The sequence below is a fragment of the Ascidia mentula genome, chromosome 5 (genome assembly GCF_947561715.1).
Source record: "Ascidia mentula chromosome 5, kaAscMent1.1, whole genome shotgun sequence".
Lineage (NCBI taxonomy): Eukaryota > Metazoa > Chordata > Ascidiacea > Phlebobranchia > Ascidiidae > Ascidia > Ascidia mentula.
In genome coordinates, this window is record NC_138570.1 from 7,713,870 (window position 1) to 7,727,446 (window position 13,577).

At 39.0% G+C, this 13,577-nt stretch overlaps 4 protein-coding genes across 4 annotated transcripts; 3 read left to right on the plus strand and 1 right to left on the minus strand.

The window, feature by feature from the left end:
• Window positions 1–262: 262 nt before the first annotated feature.
• On the minus strand, window positions 263–1,725 carry LOC145902105 (actin, muscle). The gene is made up of 5 exons (XM_082989968.1): window positions 1,594–1,725; window positions 1,198–1,522; window positions 926–1,087; window positions 661–852; window positions 263–588 (listed from the first exon to the last, which is right to left on the minus strand). Exons 1-5 carry the CDS (start codon window positions 1,723–1,725, stop codon window positions 263–265), a joined length of 1,137 nt encoding a protein of 378 aa, XP_082846094.1.
• A 1,354-nt stretch (window positions 1,726–3,079) lies between these two features.
• LOC145902067 (actin, muscle) lies at window positions 3,080–4,496 on the plus strand. The gene is made up of 5 exons (XM_082989913.1): window positions 3,080–3,211; window positions 3,288–3,612; window positions 3,684–3,845; window positions 3,912–4,103; window positions 4,171–4,496. The coding sequence occupies exons 1-5, from the start codon at window positions 3,080–3,082 to the stop codon at window positions 4,494–4,496; spliced, it is 1,137 nt and encodes a 378-aa protein (XP_082846039.1).
• A 2,246-nt stretch (window positions 4,497–6,742) lies between these two features.
• Window positions 6,743–8,147, plus strand: LOC145902092 (actin, muscle). Its single transcript, XM_082989949.1, has 5 exons — window positions 6,743–6,880; window positions 6,948–7,272; window positions 7,335–7,496; window positions 7,563–7,754; window positions 7,822–8,147. The coding sequence occupies exons 1-5, from the start codon at window positions 6,749–6,751 to the stop codon at window positions 8,145–8,147; spliced, it is 1,137 nt and encodes a 378-aa protein (XP_082846075.1). The 5' UTR covers window positions 6,743–6,748.
• Window positions 8,148–10,385: 2,238 nt separating this feature from the next.
• Window positions 10,386–11,800, plus strand: LOC145902107 (actin, muscle). The gene is made up of 5 exons (XM_082989970.1): window positions 10,386–10,517; window positions 10,585–10,909; window positions 10,972–11,133; window positions 11,211–11,402; window positions 11,475–11,800. Exons 1-5 carry the CDS (start codon window positions 10,386–10,388, stop codon window positions 11,798–11,800), a joined length of 1,137 nt encoding a protein of 378 aa, XP_082846096.1.
• The last annotated feature ends 1,777 nt before the right edge of the window (window positions 11,801–13,577 follow it).

Below are 13,577 nucleotides of genomic sequence, written 5' to 3' on the forward strand. Positions count from 1 at the left end.
AAATTTAAGAAAAAACAGACCGAATATTTATGTTTTTTGGTAGTTTTAGATCTGCAGCGACGACCTGGTTGCTACAGCAAGCAAATCGCGTAGTTCTCGACTGTTTCCTTCCAGCTTAGTATTTATTTGTAAATAATGGCAAGATAAATTGCATCGTCGAAGAGCAGTAATCAAAATTACAAAAAAAGCAGTTTTCTGACGCAAGACAAAAGTAATTGAAGTTGATTTGCAATGTATTTGAGATGCTTTCGTGCATGTGAATTTAGAAGCATTTTCGGTGAACGATGGATGGACCAGCTTCATCGTATTCTTGTTTGGTGATCCACATCTGTTGGAAGGTGGACAGGGATGCAAGGATTGATCCTCCGATCCACACAGAGTATTTTCTTTCTGGAGGAGCGATAATCTTGATCTTCATTGTGCTTGGAGCAAGAGCTGTAATTTCCTTCTGCATCCTGTCGGCGATACCAGGATACATGGTGGTTCCTCCTGAGAGGACGTTGTTGGCGTAAAGATCTTTACGGATGTCGATGTCGCACTTCATAATGGAGTTGTATGTTGTCTCGTGGATTCCAGCAGATTCCATACCTGAGGAAGAATAACGTTTTTACGTTGGAACAATTTATTTGAAAGCATCTATATTTAAAATAAACAACTCACCAATAAAGGATGGTTGGAAAAGTGTTTCAGGGCATCGGAATCTTTCGTTTCCAATGGTGATAACTTGACCATCAGGAAGTTCGTAGCTCTTCTCAAGAGAGGTGGAGGAAGCTGCGGTTGCCATCTCCTGTTCGAAGTCAAGAGCAACGTAGCAAAGTTTCTCCTTGATGTCACGAACAATTTCACGTTCGGCTGAAACATACATGAGAGTTGTGTTTTTGCATACGGTAATATTAAGAAACACAGTGTGTAATGTTGTCCTTACCTGTAGTCACAAAGGAATATCCTCTCTCTGTCAAAATTTTCATCAGGTAATCTGTGAGATCACGTCCAGCCAAATCCAACCGCGCGATGGCGTGTGGGAGTGCATATCCCTCGTAGATTGGGACGTTGTGTGAAACACCATCTCCAGCATCGAGAACGATACCTTTAAAGAACATTTAATTTATTTTAAACCGTTGAACCAAAAATGTATTTTTGAAAAAACATAATGAGAGAAACGCCACACTGTTAATGACTAAAAAGACGTAGGTCTACCTGTGGTTCTTCCAGATGCATAAAGAGAAAGTACAGCTTGGATAGCAACGTACATTGCTGGAACATTGAAGGTTTCGAACATGATTTGTGTCATCTTCTCACGGTTGGCTTTCGGGTTAAGTGGAGCTTCAGTGAGGAGAGTCGGGTGTTCCTCAGGTGCGACACGGAGCTCATTGTAGAAAGTGTGATGCCAGATCTTCTCCATATCATCCCAGTTGGTAATGATTCCGTGTTCGATGGGATATTTGAGAGTGAGGATACCACGTTTGCTCTGTGCTTCATCACCTACGTAGCTGTCCTTCTGTCCCATACCGACCATGACACCCTTTTGAAAAAGGCTTATTGTTAAATTATGTACTTTTGTTACAAGTTAGCGAATACTTTTTTAAAAATTACCTGATGTCTTGGTCGTCCAACGATGGATGGGAAAACTGCTCTTGGTGCGTCATCACCAGCGAAACCGGATTTGACCAATCCTGATCCGTTGTCGCATACGAGTGCGGTTTGATCTTCTTCGGAGTCCGACATGTTGTTTGTTGTTTTTTTTTCTGTACAAAGTCACAAATACATCACCTTGTCATTATGCTGCACCAATTCTTAACAAAAGTTATTTACCTTAAGGTTGACTTTGTTGAATGTTTGCGATGTTTGCTCGATAACAGTTTGATCGTTTGATGAAATTTCCGAGTTCTTTGGCTACTTTTATAGGGTGATCAGCGTAATGACAATGGCCTACAAGGTGTCGACAGCTGTGCGTGTTCTCGCCCGCCTGGAAACCATCAGCCTGCTGCGTTGTTGCGTGAGAGTTGTCGCACTACCGTATTTGGGCATGGTGGCAATATTGGGAAAACGAGGGCTATTTTCTCGACATTTTTTAAAATTAAATTCAATTGTGATGTAACCTTTGTCGTTTTATTATTTTGTATGTTTTTCACGTTTGACTGCTGCAGTTGCACATTTGAATCCTCTGGAATTCAAAGAAAACACTTTTCTTTAATTTTCTCACGAGATTATATTAAAGACACTATACGGAATAGTGTCATGCACAACAGCATTTACTGCGAAGTATGGTCCTGTCTGCGTGAACAAATTGGTTTAAATCGGGATGCCCGATAAGTTCCCTAAGTTCCACAACCACAACTTGCTTTTCTTAATTAACGCCTGGGAAGAAAAGCACAGTGTTTGCATATTTCAAATTTTACAATTTTACAAAATCTTTTTGTGAATGGTTGTTAATTATAGAAAAACTTTTGCGACAGAGCTGAACCCGTTTTAAATGGTTTAAGAAAACCATGATCTATGGAATACAATATTACGCGATCCCACCAGATGCACGAGCTGGATATTTTGGTTACATCATTACAACGTATATGAGAAACGGCAGCTTAACACATTTTTTGTTTTTTTATCGTTTGTAACAATGCTTCATACGTGCAATTATCAGACTTTCACTGTTTTTTTGTGTTTTGACAGTTACAGGCTAAAAAAAACAAGCAACTAAGACAAGTTTATAAGCTGATAGTGTAGCAATGACATATTTTGAAATAAACAGTCTTCTGTATTTACCGGTGTTAAAAGTGTAACAAGGAGTCAAAGATACCAAAAGGAATTTCAATTATGTGAAATATTACGACGCGACTTTTGATTGACAGCAGCTGCTACTGCTTACTATCCTTATTAGGAGAAACAGCTCGCCCCAGCCTTCTTTTTTGTCACCTCTGACGTATATAAAGCGATTGCATTCAATCCATGATATCATCTCAACATTTCATCAACAACTTCGTTCAAGAATCAACAGTAAGTTAAGCACACCATTTAAAGCAAAGTTTATTAATGAAAGTAAATCGATTTTGTTTCTAGATATAATTAGAACAGTTTCAATATGTCGGACTCTGAAGAAGATCAAACCGCACTCGTGTGTGACAATGGATCAGGATTGGTCAAATCCGGTTTCGCTGGTGATGACGCACCAAGAGCTGTTTTCCCATCCATCGTTGGACGACCAAGACATCAGGTAATTTCAAAATTATTTACCATAAGTCTTTAAGGTTATTAAGGCATCATTCAAAACGATACACTAATTTTTAAAGGGTGTCATGGTCGGTATGGGACAGAAGGACAGCTACGTAGGTGATGAAGCACAGAGCAAACGTGGTATCCTCACTCTCAAATATCCCATCGAACACGGAATCATCACCAACTGGGATGATATGGAGAAGATCTGGCATCACACTTTCTACAATGAGCTCCGTGTCGCACCTGAGGAACACCCAACTCTCCTCACTGAAGCTCCACTTAACCCGAAGGCTAACCGTGAGAAGATGACACAAATCATGTTCGAAACCTTCAACGTACCAGCAATGTACGTTGCTATCCAAGCTGTACTTTCTCTTTATGCATCTGGAAGAACCACTGGTTAGACGAAATTTTTTTAAAAAATTACATTACTGGTGGGCGGTTTCAATAAAATTGAATGCTGTTTAAAGGTATCGTTCTTGATGCTGGAGATGGTGTTTCACACAACGTCCCAATCTACGAGGGATATGCACTCCCACACGCCATCGCGCGGTTGGATTTGGCCGGACGTGATCTTACCGATTACCTGATGAAAATCTTGACAGAGAGAGGATATTCCTTTGTGACTACAGGTAAGGACAACATTACACACTGTGTTTGTTAGCTTTGGTATTACTAATAAATTCTTCAACTTTCAGCCGAACGTGAAATTGTTCGTGACATCAAGGAGAAACTTTGCTACGTTGCTCTTGACTTCGAACAGGAGATGGCAACCGCAGCTTCCTCCACCTCTCTTGAGAAGAGCTACGAACTTCCTGATGGTCAAGTTATCACCATTGGTAACGAAAGATTCCGATGCCCTGAAACACTTTTCCAACCATCATTTATTGGTAAGTGAAAACTTATGCACCAAACCACTTCCATCTTTAAAGTTTCAAATATAATATGCTTGTTCAGGTATGGAATCCGCTGGTATCCATGAGACAACATACAACTCCATTATGAAGTGCGACATCGACATCCGTAAAGATCTTTACGCCAACAACGTCCTCTCAGGAGGAACCACCATGTATCCTGGTATCGCCGACAGGATGCAGAAGGAAATTACAGCTCTTGCTCCAAGCACAATGAAGATCAAGATCATCGCTCCCCCAGAAAGAAAATACTCCGTGTGGATCGGAGGATCAATCCTTGCATCTTTGTCCACCTTCCAACAGATGTGGATCACCAAACAAGAATACGATGAAGCTGGTCCATCCATCGTTCACAGAAAATGCTTCTAAAGCGTGCCTTATGAAGTAGTTCGCTTGGAGAACTAACTGTTTAACATCTAACTTATGACGGCAATAAACCCGCAACAATGTGCTTGCATTTCAGTTCTTTTCCTTTTGTCCATATTTTTTCCCGTCAGCTTCTTGGGGTTTTCAGGAAGGGTCAATTTAAAAATTAGTCATATATACATGGGTTTTCGTTTCACCAAATCTTTTAAGGGCGTTCAGAGTCATGCATTGACGCCACTACACCGAGCAACAAAAGACAATTGATATTGTAAGCATTACTGCATAATAAAACACGTATTGCTACATGAGGTAAACTTATTTTGGAAATAAAAACACAGCAAGTCGCATTGCGAGGTGATGGGTTGCGAAAGGCTACATAGGATGCTACATAGGATGCAACCCTGCCTGTTGTTATGCCTTAACAAGATATTCTGTTAACGTCAGTTTTGCCTCGGTTTAGTGATTACGTGTACGTAATCTTGTAACAGGCGCAAATTTTCTTTAAAAGATTGAATTTATACAGTTTATTTATTAGACTGGCAGTGAGATACGTGTAGACAGATTCTTGTGGTAGAATCTCAAGCAGTTACTTAAATATGCGCAATACCTTATGGTAAACTAATAACTAACTCACGTCTTTTACATATTATCAGAATGCAGAAAACTTACACATCTAGCAAGGGTTTACTTGCGATTCGAAACAGGATAAGTGGTTAAGTTTTAATTTTAAGATAAACCTAATCATTTCCAAGTATATGTAATCCACATTGATAACAAAAGACAATTAAAAAACCCGGAGTTTGACAAAAACATATTGGCTGCTGTATCAACTGCAAAAGAAAAAGCAAAACTCTTTTACCAGCAAGTTGTCTCGCTATAGCACAAAAACAATGCGAAACAGTGTCTATAGCAACCGTAATCCGTAAAGATGGCCGTTTATTACAGACGAATTCCCCAACGTAATAAGATATTTCGTGTTCCTGGTCCGATTTGCTCAAAGCGGTCAAATGTGCCAAGGACCAGCTTTGATTCCAAGTAGGCATGTGACGCTCCTACAACAATGTAACCGTTTTAATGATTTAAAAAAAACAATAAAAAATACAGTATTTGGCAAACTCTGAATTAAAGAAATTGCAACAACCGTTTTAATGAGCTTCTATGCGAAACGACTGAATCATATCATCGGTCTTGTTCTAAAACTAAGGTAATACAAACATGCTAAATCCTTGACTACAAATACACAAAACAAAGCGGGTAGTATAAATAAATCTGATGATTTATTTTCACAAAACACATTTGGACAAACATTTAATAGAGATGGGTGCTTTTCGACAATTTTGACTGATGTGCATCTGCTCGATAGGAGAATAACACTGTCTACTCTTTCCAAGATGTGAAAACATCTAAATCTTCTATGGGCTCAGAGCAAATACAGAGATTTTCTTTTGCATGTGATCACCAATAACAGTCCTTACAACCGACACGCACAAACATATAGAAATTTTTTTATGTACAACATGGGAAAAATGACAAAATGTTTTTATGATTTACGCCAAGGACACTGTGTTCATGATTATCAGGGAATAGTAAAAGCATCATTTTCTAAAAGCGCACAAGCAAAACTAACAATTCGGATTAGACAGGCGCAAATTATCAAAATATGCCATAAGGATCATTTGACTGTTTTTTGAGACAATTTATGGAGTATAAATCAGTATTAATAGATTCACTATCGCATCAAAGGCATTGCAACCAAACTGGATGAGCTACTTTTCCACAAGTGGGAGCGAGATCTCAAAAATTAATCTGTATTGTTTACTGTAGCAAGACTGACCTAAAATTGCGGGTACATTTAAAGCATTGTATTTTTGATATCATTTTGAATTCAGCAAACACAGAAAATCTAATAACAAAAATCAATGCGCCAAGTGACGGTAATAACAACTGAAACGATCAATACTCCGTTGGAGATCACAAGTTTGTACTGTAGATGACGTCGCGCCTCGTAGCTAGTAACAGCTGGCCATGCAGGCCTTCCTTAATAGGCGAAGAAACACGTCATAAGGTTTTTCTTCACGCCCTTTAGAGTTTATAAAGTGACCCTGTCGACTAATATCATCATTACAACTACACGACTACTACTTCGTTTACGTCTACGTGTAAGTAAGTTGTCTCACTAATGCATAATATCATTCCGTAACGACAAAAATTTATTTTCCTTATACTTCAGGAATAGAAGAATTTTAAGCATTGACATGTCAGACTCCGAAGAAGATCAAACCGCACTCGTATGCGACAACGGATCAGGATTGGTCAAATCCGGTTTCGCTGGTGATGACGCACCAAGAGCTGTTTTCCCATCCATCGTTGGGCGACCAAGACATCAGGTAATTTTAAAAACATATTTAAGTCTTTGAGAATACATTTATATCATCTAACTTTCTATTTTTAAAGGGTGTCATGGTCGGTATGGGACAGAAGGACAGCTACGTAGGCGATGAAGCACAGAGCAAACGTGGTATCCTCACTCTCAAATATCCCATCGAACACGGAATCATCACCAACTGGGATGATATGGAGAAGATCTGGCATCACACTTTCTACAATGAGCTCCGTGTCGCACCTGAAGAACACCCCACTCTCCTCACTGAAGCTCCACTTAACCCAAAGGCCAACCGTGAGAAGATGACACAAATCATGTTCGAAACCTTCAACGTACCAGCAATGTACGTTGCTATCCAAGCTGTACTTTCTCTTTATGCATCTGGAAGAACCACAGGTAGGCTTACAAATAGTGGTAATTAGCAGTGAGGCCTTTCTCCCAATAATTTGTGTATTTAGGTATCGTTCTTGATGCTGGAGATGGTGTTTCACACAACGTACCAATCTACGAGGGATATGCGCTCCCACACGCCATCGCGCGGTTGGATTTGGCTGGACGTGATCTTACCGATTACCTGATGAAAATCTTGACAGAGAGAGGATATTCCTTTGTGACTACAGGTAAGGACAACATTACACACGGTGTTTGTTAGCTTTGGTATTACTAATAAATTCTTCAACTTTTAGCCGAACGTGAAATTGTTCGTGACATCAAGGAGAAACTTTGCTACGTTGCTCTTGACTTCGAACAGGAGATGGCAACCGCAGCTTCCTCCACCTCTCTTGAGAAGAGCTACGAACTTCCTGATGGTCAAGTCATCACCATTGGTAACGAAAGATTCCGATGCCCTGAAACACTTTTTCAACCATCCTTTATTGGTAAGTGAACGCTTATGCACCAAACCACTTCAATCTTCAAAGTTTCAAATATAATATGCTTGTTTAGGTATGGAATCTGCTGGTATCCACGAGACAACATACAACTCCATTATGAAGTGCGATATCGACATCCGTAAAGATCTTTACGCCAACAACGTCCTCTCTGGAGGAACCACCATGTATCCGGGTATCGCCGACAGGATGCAGAAGGAAATTACTGCTCTTGCTCCAAGCACAATGAAGATCAAGATCATCGCTCCTCCAGAACGAAAATACTCCGTGTGGATCGGAGGATCAATCCTTGCATCTTTGTCCACCTTCCAACAGATGTGGATCACCAAACAAGAATACGATGAAGCTGGTCCATCCATCGTTCACAGAAAGTGTTTTTAAAGCGTGCCTTATGAAGTAGTTCGCTTGGAGAACTAACTGTTTAACATCTAACTTATGACGGCAATAAACCCGCAACAATGTGCTTGCATTTCAGTTCTTTTCCTTCTGTCCATGTTTTTTCCGTCAGCTTCTTGGGGTTTTCAAGAAGGGTCAATTTAAAAATTAGTCATACATACATGGTTGTTCGTTTTACCATAGCTTTAAAGGGCATTCAGATTCATGCTTTGACGCCACTAACACCGAGCAAAGACAATTGATATAGTGAGCGTCACTGCATAATAATACACGTATTGCTACATGAAGTAAACTTATTTTGGAAATAAAAACACAGCAGGTCGCACTGCGAGGTGACGGGTTGCGAAAGGCTACATAGGATGTTGGGTGGCAACCCTGCCTGTTGTTATGCCTTAACAAGATGTTTTGTTAACGTCAGTTTTGCCTCGGTTTAATGATTACGTGTACGTAATCTTGTAACAGGCGAAAATTTTCTTTAAAAGATTGAATTTATGCAGTTTGTTTACTAGACTCGCAGTGAGATACGTGTAGACAGATTCTTGTGGTATAATCTCAAGCAGTTACTTAAATATGCGCAATACCTCATGGTAAACTAATAACTAACTCACGTCTTTTACATATTATCAGAATGCAGAAAACTTACACATCTAGCAAGGGTTTACTTGCGATTCGAAACAGGATAAGTGGTTAAGTTTTAATTTTAAGATAAACCTAATCATTTCCAAGTAGGCTATATGTAATCCACATTGATAACAAAAGACAATTAAAAAACCCAGAGTTTGACAAAAATATATTGGCTGCTGTATCAACTGCAAAAGAAAAAGAAAAACTCTTTTGCCAGCAATTTGTCTCGCTATAGCACAGAAACAATGCGAAACAGTGTCTATAGCAACCGTAATCCGTAAAGATGGCCGTTTATTACAGACGAATTCCCCAACGTAATAGGATATTTCGTGTTCCGGGTCCGATTTGCTCAAAGCGGTCAAATGTGCCAAGGACCAGCTCTGCTTCCAAGTAGGCATGTGACTCTCCTACAACAATATAACCGTTTTAATGATTTAAAAAAAAACAATAAAAAATACAGTATTTGGCAAACTCTGAATTAAAGAAATTGCAACAACCGTTTCAATGAACTTCAATGCGAAACGACTGAATCATATCGTCGGTCTTGTTTTAAAACTAAGGTAATACAAACATGTTAAATCCTTGACTACAAATACACAAAACAAAGCGGGTAGTAAATAAATCTGATGATTTATTTTCACAAAACACATTTGGACAAACATTTATAAGAGATGGGTGCTTTTCGACAATTTTCACTGATGTGCATCTGCTCGATAGGAGAATAACACTGTCTACTCTTTCCAAAATGTGCAAACATTTAAATCTTCTATGGGCTCAGAGCAAATACAGAGATTTTCTTTTGCATGTGATCACCAATAACAGTCCTTACAACCGACACGCACAAACGTAAAGAAATTTTTTTATGTACAACATGGGAAAAATGACAAAATGTTTTTATGATTTACGCCAAGGACACTGTGTTCATGATTATCAGGGAATAGTACAAGCATCATTTTCAAAAAGCGCACAAGCAAAACTAAAAATTCGGATTAGACAGGCGCAAATTATCAAAATATGCCATAAGGATCATTTGACTGTTTTTTGAGACAATTTATGGAGTATAAATCAGTATTAATAGATTCACTATCGCATCAAAGGCATTGCTGTCAAACTGGATCAGCTACTTTTCCACAAGTGGGAGCGAGATCTCAAAAATTAATCTGTATTGTTTAATGTAGCAAGACTGACCTAAAATTGCGGGTACATTTAAAGCATTGTATTTTTGCTATCATTTTGAATTCAGCAAACACAGAAAATCTAATAACAAAAATCAATGCGCCAAGTGACGGTAATAACAACTGAAACGATCAATACTCCGTTGGAGATCACAAGTTTGTACTGTAGGTGACGTCGCGCCTCGTAGCTAGTAACAGCTGGCCACGCAGGCCTTCCTTAATAGGCGAAGAAACACGTCATAAGGTTTTTCTTCACGCCCTTTAGAGTATATAAAGTGACTCTGTCGACTCATATCATCATTACAACTGCACGACTACTACTTCGTTTACGTCTACGTGTAAGTAAGTTGTCTAATGCATATTCCGTAACGACAAAAATTTATTTTCCTTATACTTCAGAAATACAAGAATTTATAGCATTAACATGTCAGACTCAGAAGAAGATCAAACCGCACTCGTATGCGACAACGGATCAGGATTGGTCAAATCCGGTTTCGCTGGTGATGACGCACCAAGAGCTGTTTTCCCTTCCATCGTTGGGCGACCAAGACATCAGGTAATTTTAAAAACACATTTAAGTCTTTGAGAATACAATTAAATCATCTAACTTTCTATTTTTAAAGGGTGTCATGGTCGGTATGGGACAGAAGGACAGCTACGTAGGTGATGAAGCACAGAGCAAACGTGGTATCCTCACTCTCAAATATCCCATCGAACACGGAATCATCACCAACTGGGATGATATGGAGAAGATCTGGCATCACACTTTCTACAACGAGCTTCGTGTAGCACCTGAAGAACACCCAACTCTCCTCACTGAAGCTCCACTTAACCCGAAAGCCAACCGTGAGAAGATGACACAAATCATGTTCGAAACCTTCAACGTACCAGCAATGTACGTTGCTATCCAAGCTGTACTTTCTCTTTATGCATCAGGAAGAACAACAGGTTGGATTAAACAAATACTTTTTTGGTTTATCGGTTTAAATTAAATCAAACGTTCTTTGAAGGTATCGTTCTTGATGCTGGAGATGGTGTTTCACACAACGTCCCAATCTACGAGGGATATGCGCTCCCACACGCCATCGCGCGGTTGGATTTGGCTGGACGTGATCTCACTGATTACCTGATGAAAATCTTGACAGAGAGAGGATATTCCTTTGTGACCACAGGTAAAATGCATGCAAGATTTTGTTTTGCGCATTTGTCGCTACAAATGAAAAACTCTTAAAAAACGATTCATTTTCAGCCGAACGTGAAATTGTTCGTGACATCAAGGAGAAACTTTGCTACGTTGCTCTTGACTTCGAACAGGAGATGGCAACCGCAGCTTCCTCCACCTCTCTTGAGAAGAGCTACGAGCTTCCTGATGGTCAAGTTATCACCATTGGTAACGAAAGATTCCGATGTCCTGAAACACTTTTCCAACCATCCTTTATTGGTAAGTTGTTTATTTTAAATAAATATAGTTTCAAATAAATTGTTCCAACGTTAAAACGTTATTCTTCTTCAGGCATGGAATCTGCTGGTATCCACGAGACAACATACAACTCCATCATGAAGTGCGACATCGACATCCGTAAAGATCTTTACGCCAACAACGTTCTCTCAGGAGGAACCACCATGTATCCTGGTATCGCCGACAGGATGCAAAAGGAAATTACAGCTCTTGCTCCAAGCACAATGAAGATCAAGATCATCGCTCCTCCAGAAAGAAAATACTCTGTGTGGATCGGAGGATCAATCCTTGCATCTTTGTCCACCTTCCAACAGATGTGGATCACCAAACAAGAATACGATGAAGCTGGTCCATCCATCGTTCACAGAAAGTGTTTCTAAATTTTCTGGTTGTTTCGAATTTGGATCGCATTTAAATTACCTTTTTATCGAAAAAATGCTAAATTTGAAATAAATAAATTATCAACCTATGGAATAGATATGGAAAAGCATTGTTGTTTCCTAGCCTGAGTGGTTCATTTGAGTTAGTTCGAGATCTGGTGGGGTTTGGAGGTGTAACAATAAATTTCTTGCAAGTTTAGGAAATTTAATTTAACCATCAAAATTAGGTTCAAATTTGTCAAATACGCACCTACGCTTAAAAAACCCAACAACATCAGGTACTTTCGCTTTGTGCATAGTACGCGCTACATGTGTCTCTGTCGGCTTAAACGCACTAGTTTGTTTCGGAAGCACGCGATAAACCATTGATTTTAGACTTTCAATTAAATTTTAAACATTCTATGTCGTAATTTGTATTTATACCTATTTATACCAAAGATCTGTCCATACCATAAAACACAAACTAAGTTATGTCGAATTTTTTAGAAAACCTAGTTTTGCTGGTGATTCTAATCAAAGTGAAAGGTGCCCTTACAAGCTGTGAACTTACTAACCAGGGAATCTTGAACACAGTAGCCATCTTATTTTCCACACCACAAATTTTTTGCTCTTTCTTAACTTTTTTGACTACTAAAACAATTAACGATATGCAGCGCAGTTTCTCGGTTACAACATAAAATCTGTGGCCCTAGTTTTTCCGGAATAAACGAATGAACATGCCTCAGTAAGCAATTATTTCTATTTAAAAGATTTTAATATTTTTAGATAAAATTGTTACTCCCATTCAACGAAAGAACTTTTTCAGAATTTTTTGCATTTTTGTGACCCTGTTGCTTTATGACAAGGAATTTTGACTAAATTTTCTTTTACATTTGAGAACAAATCTATGGAGGTTAACAACACATATTAAAATTTTAAACGATAGTTCTTTACAAAAATATCACACACATATACAGTTGTTCCTTGCGCTCGAAAGTACATGAGAAATAGTGATGCACCGAAACAGCATTTTTTTTATTCGGCCGAAACCGAATATTTGGCAAAAGTTGCCGAATAAACCGAAACTAATTTTGGTATCCATCGCAATAAATATAAACAAAACATGTGCTGGAATGCATCTGATCTAGGGATGTGACAAGGCGAACCCGAATAGATTCGCCGAATATGAGCACAGATTTCAGATTCGTACGAACCCGAATGTTGCGTTTATTAAAGCATAATATAGTTGTGTGATACAACCGCCAAAGTTTTTGTCTTTTTCGCATGACCAATAACGGTAGCACACCGCTTACAACGCCACGAGAACTGGTGTAGTCGTTTTTGCTATTGGTTTATCACCACGATTGAACAAAACGTGACGAAAATGCCTTTGCGATTGTAGCAAAATCCTGGTGGTCTAACGTCGTATTGCAGTTCTGGGCGCTGCTCGCATAGCACGGGTTTTCATCACCAAAATACAGGAGCGCATTTAAAAACAACTGTATGCAATTGATTTGTCGTATGATATCAAAAGAATAGTTGGTGAAGCAACATACTTGCGCACGTGATGCAAACGACCAACTATTATTGACGTCACACCTACAAACGAATATATTCCGGTTCGCACAAATAATGTTTCTAATTATTTGGATTCGCACGAACCCGAATCTTTGTCCATTTGGCACATCCCTAATCTGATACTGTCATACAACATTTTATTGGCAGTTAAAGAATGCTGTACCAACTGCTTAAAGTTAATTTCGATGACAATTACCAAATAAAACACACTAGTACAGTT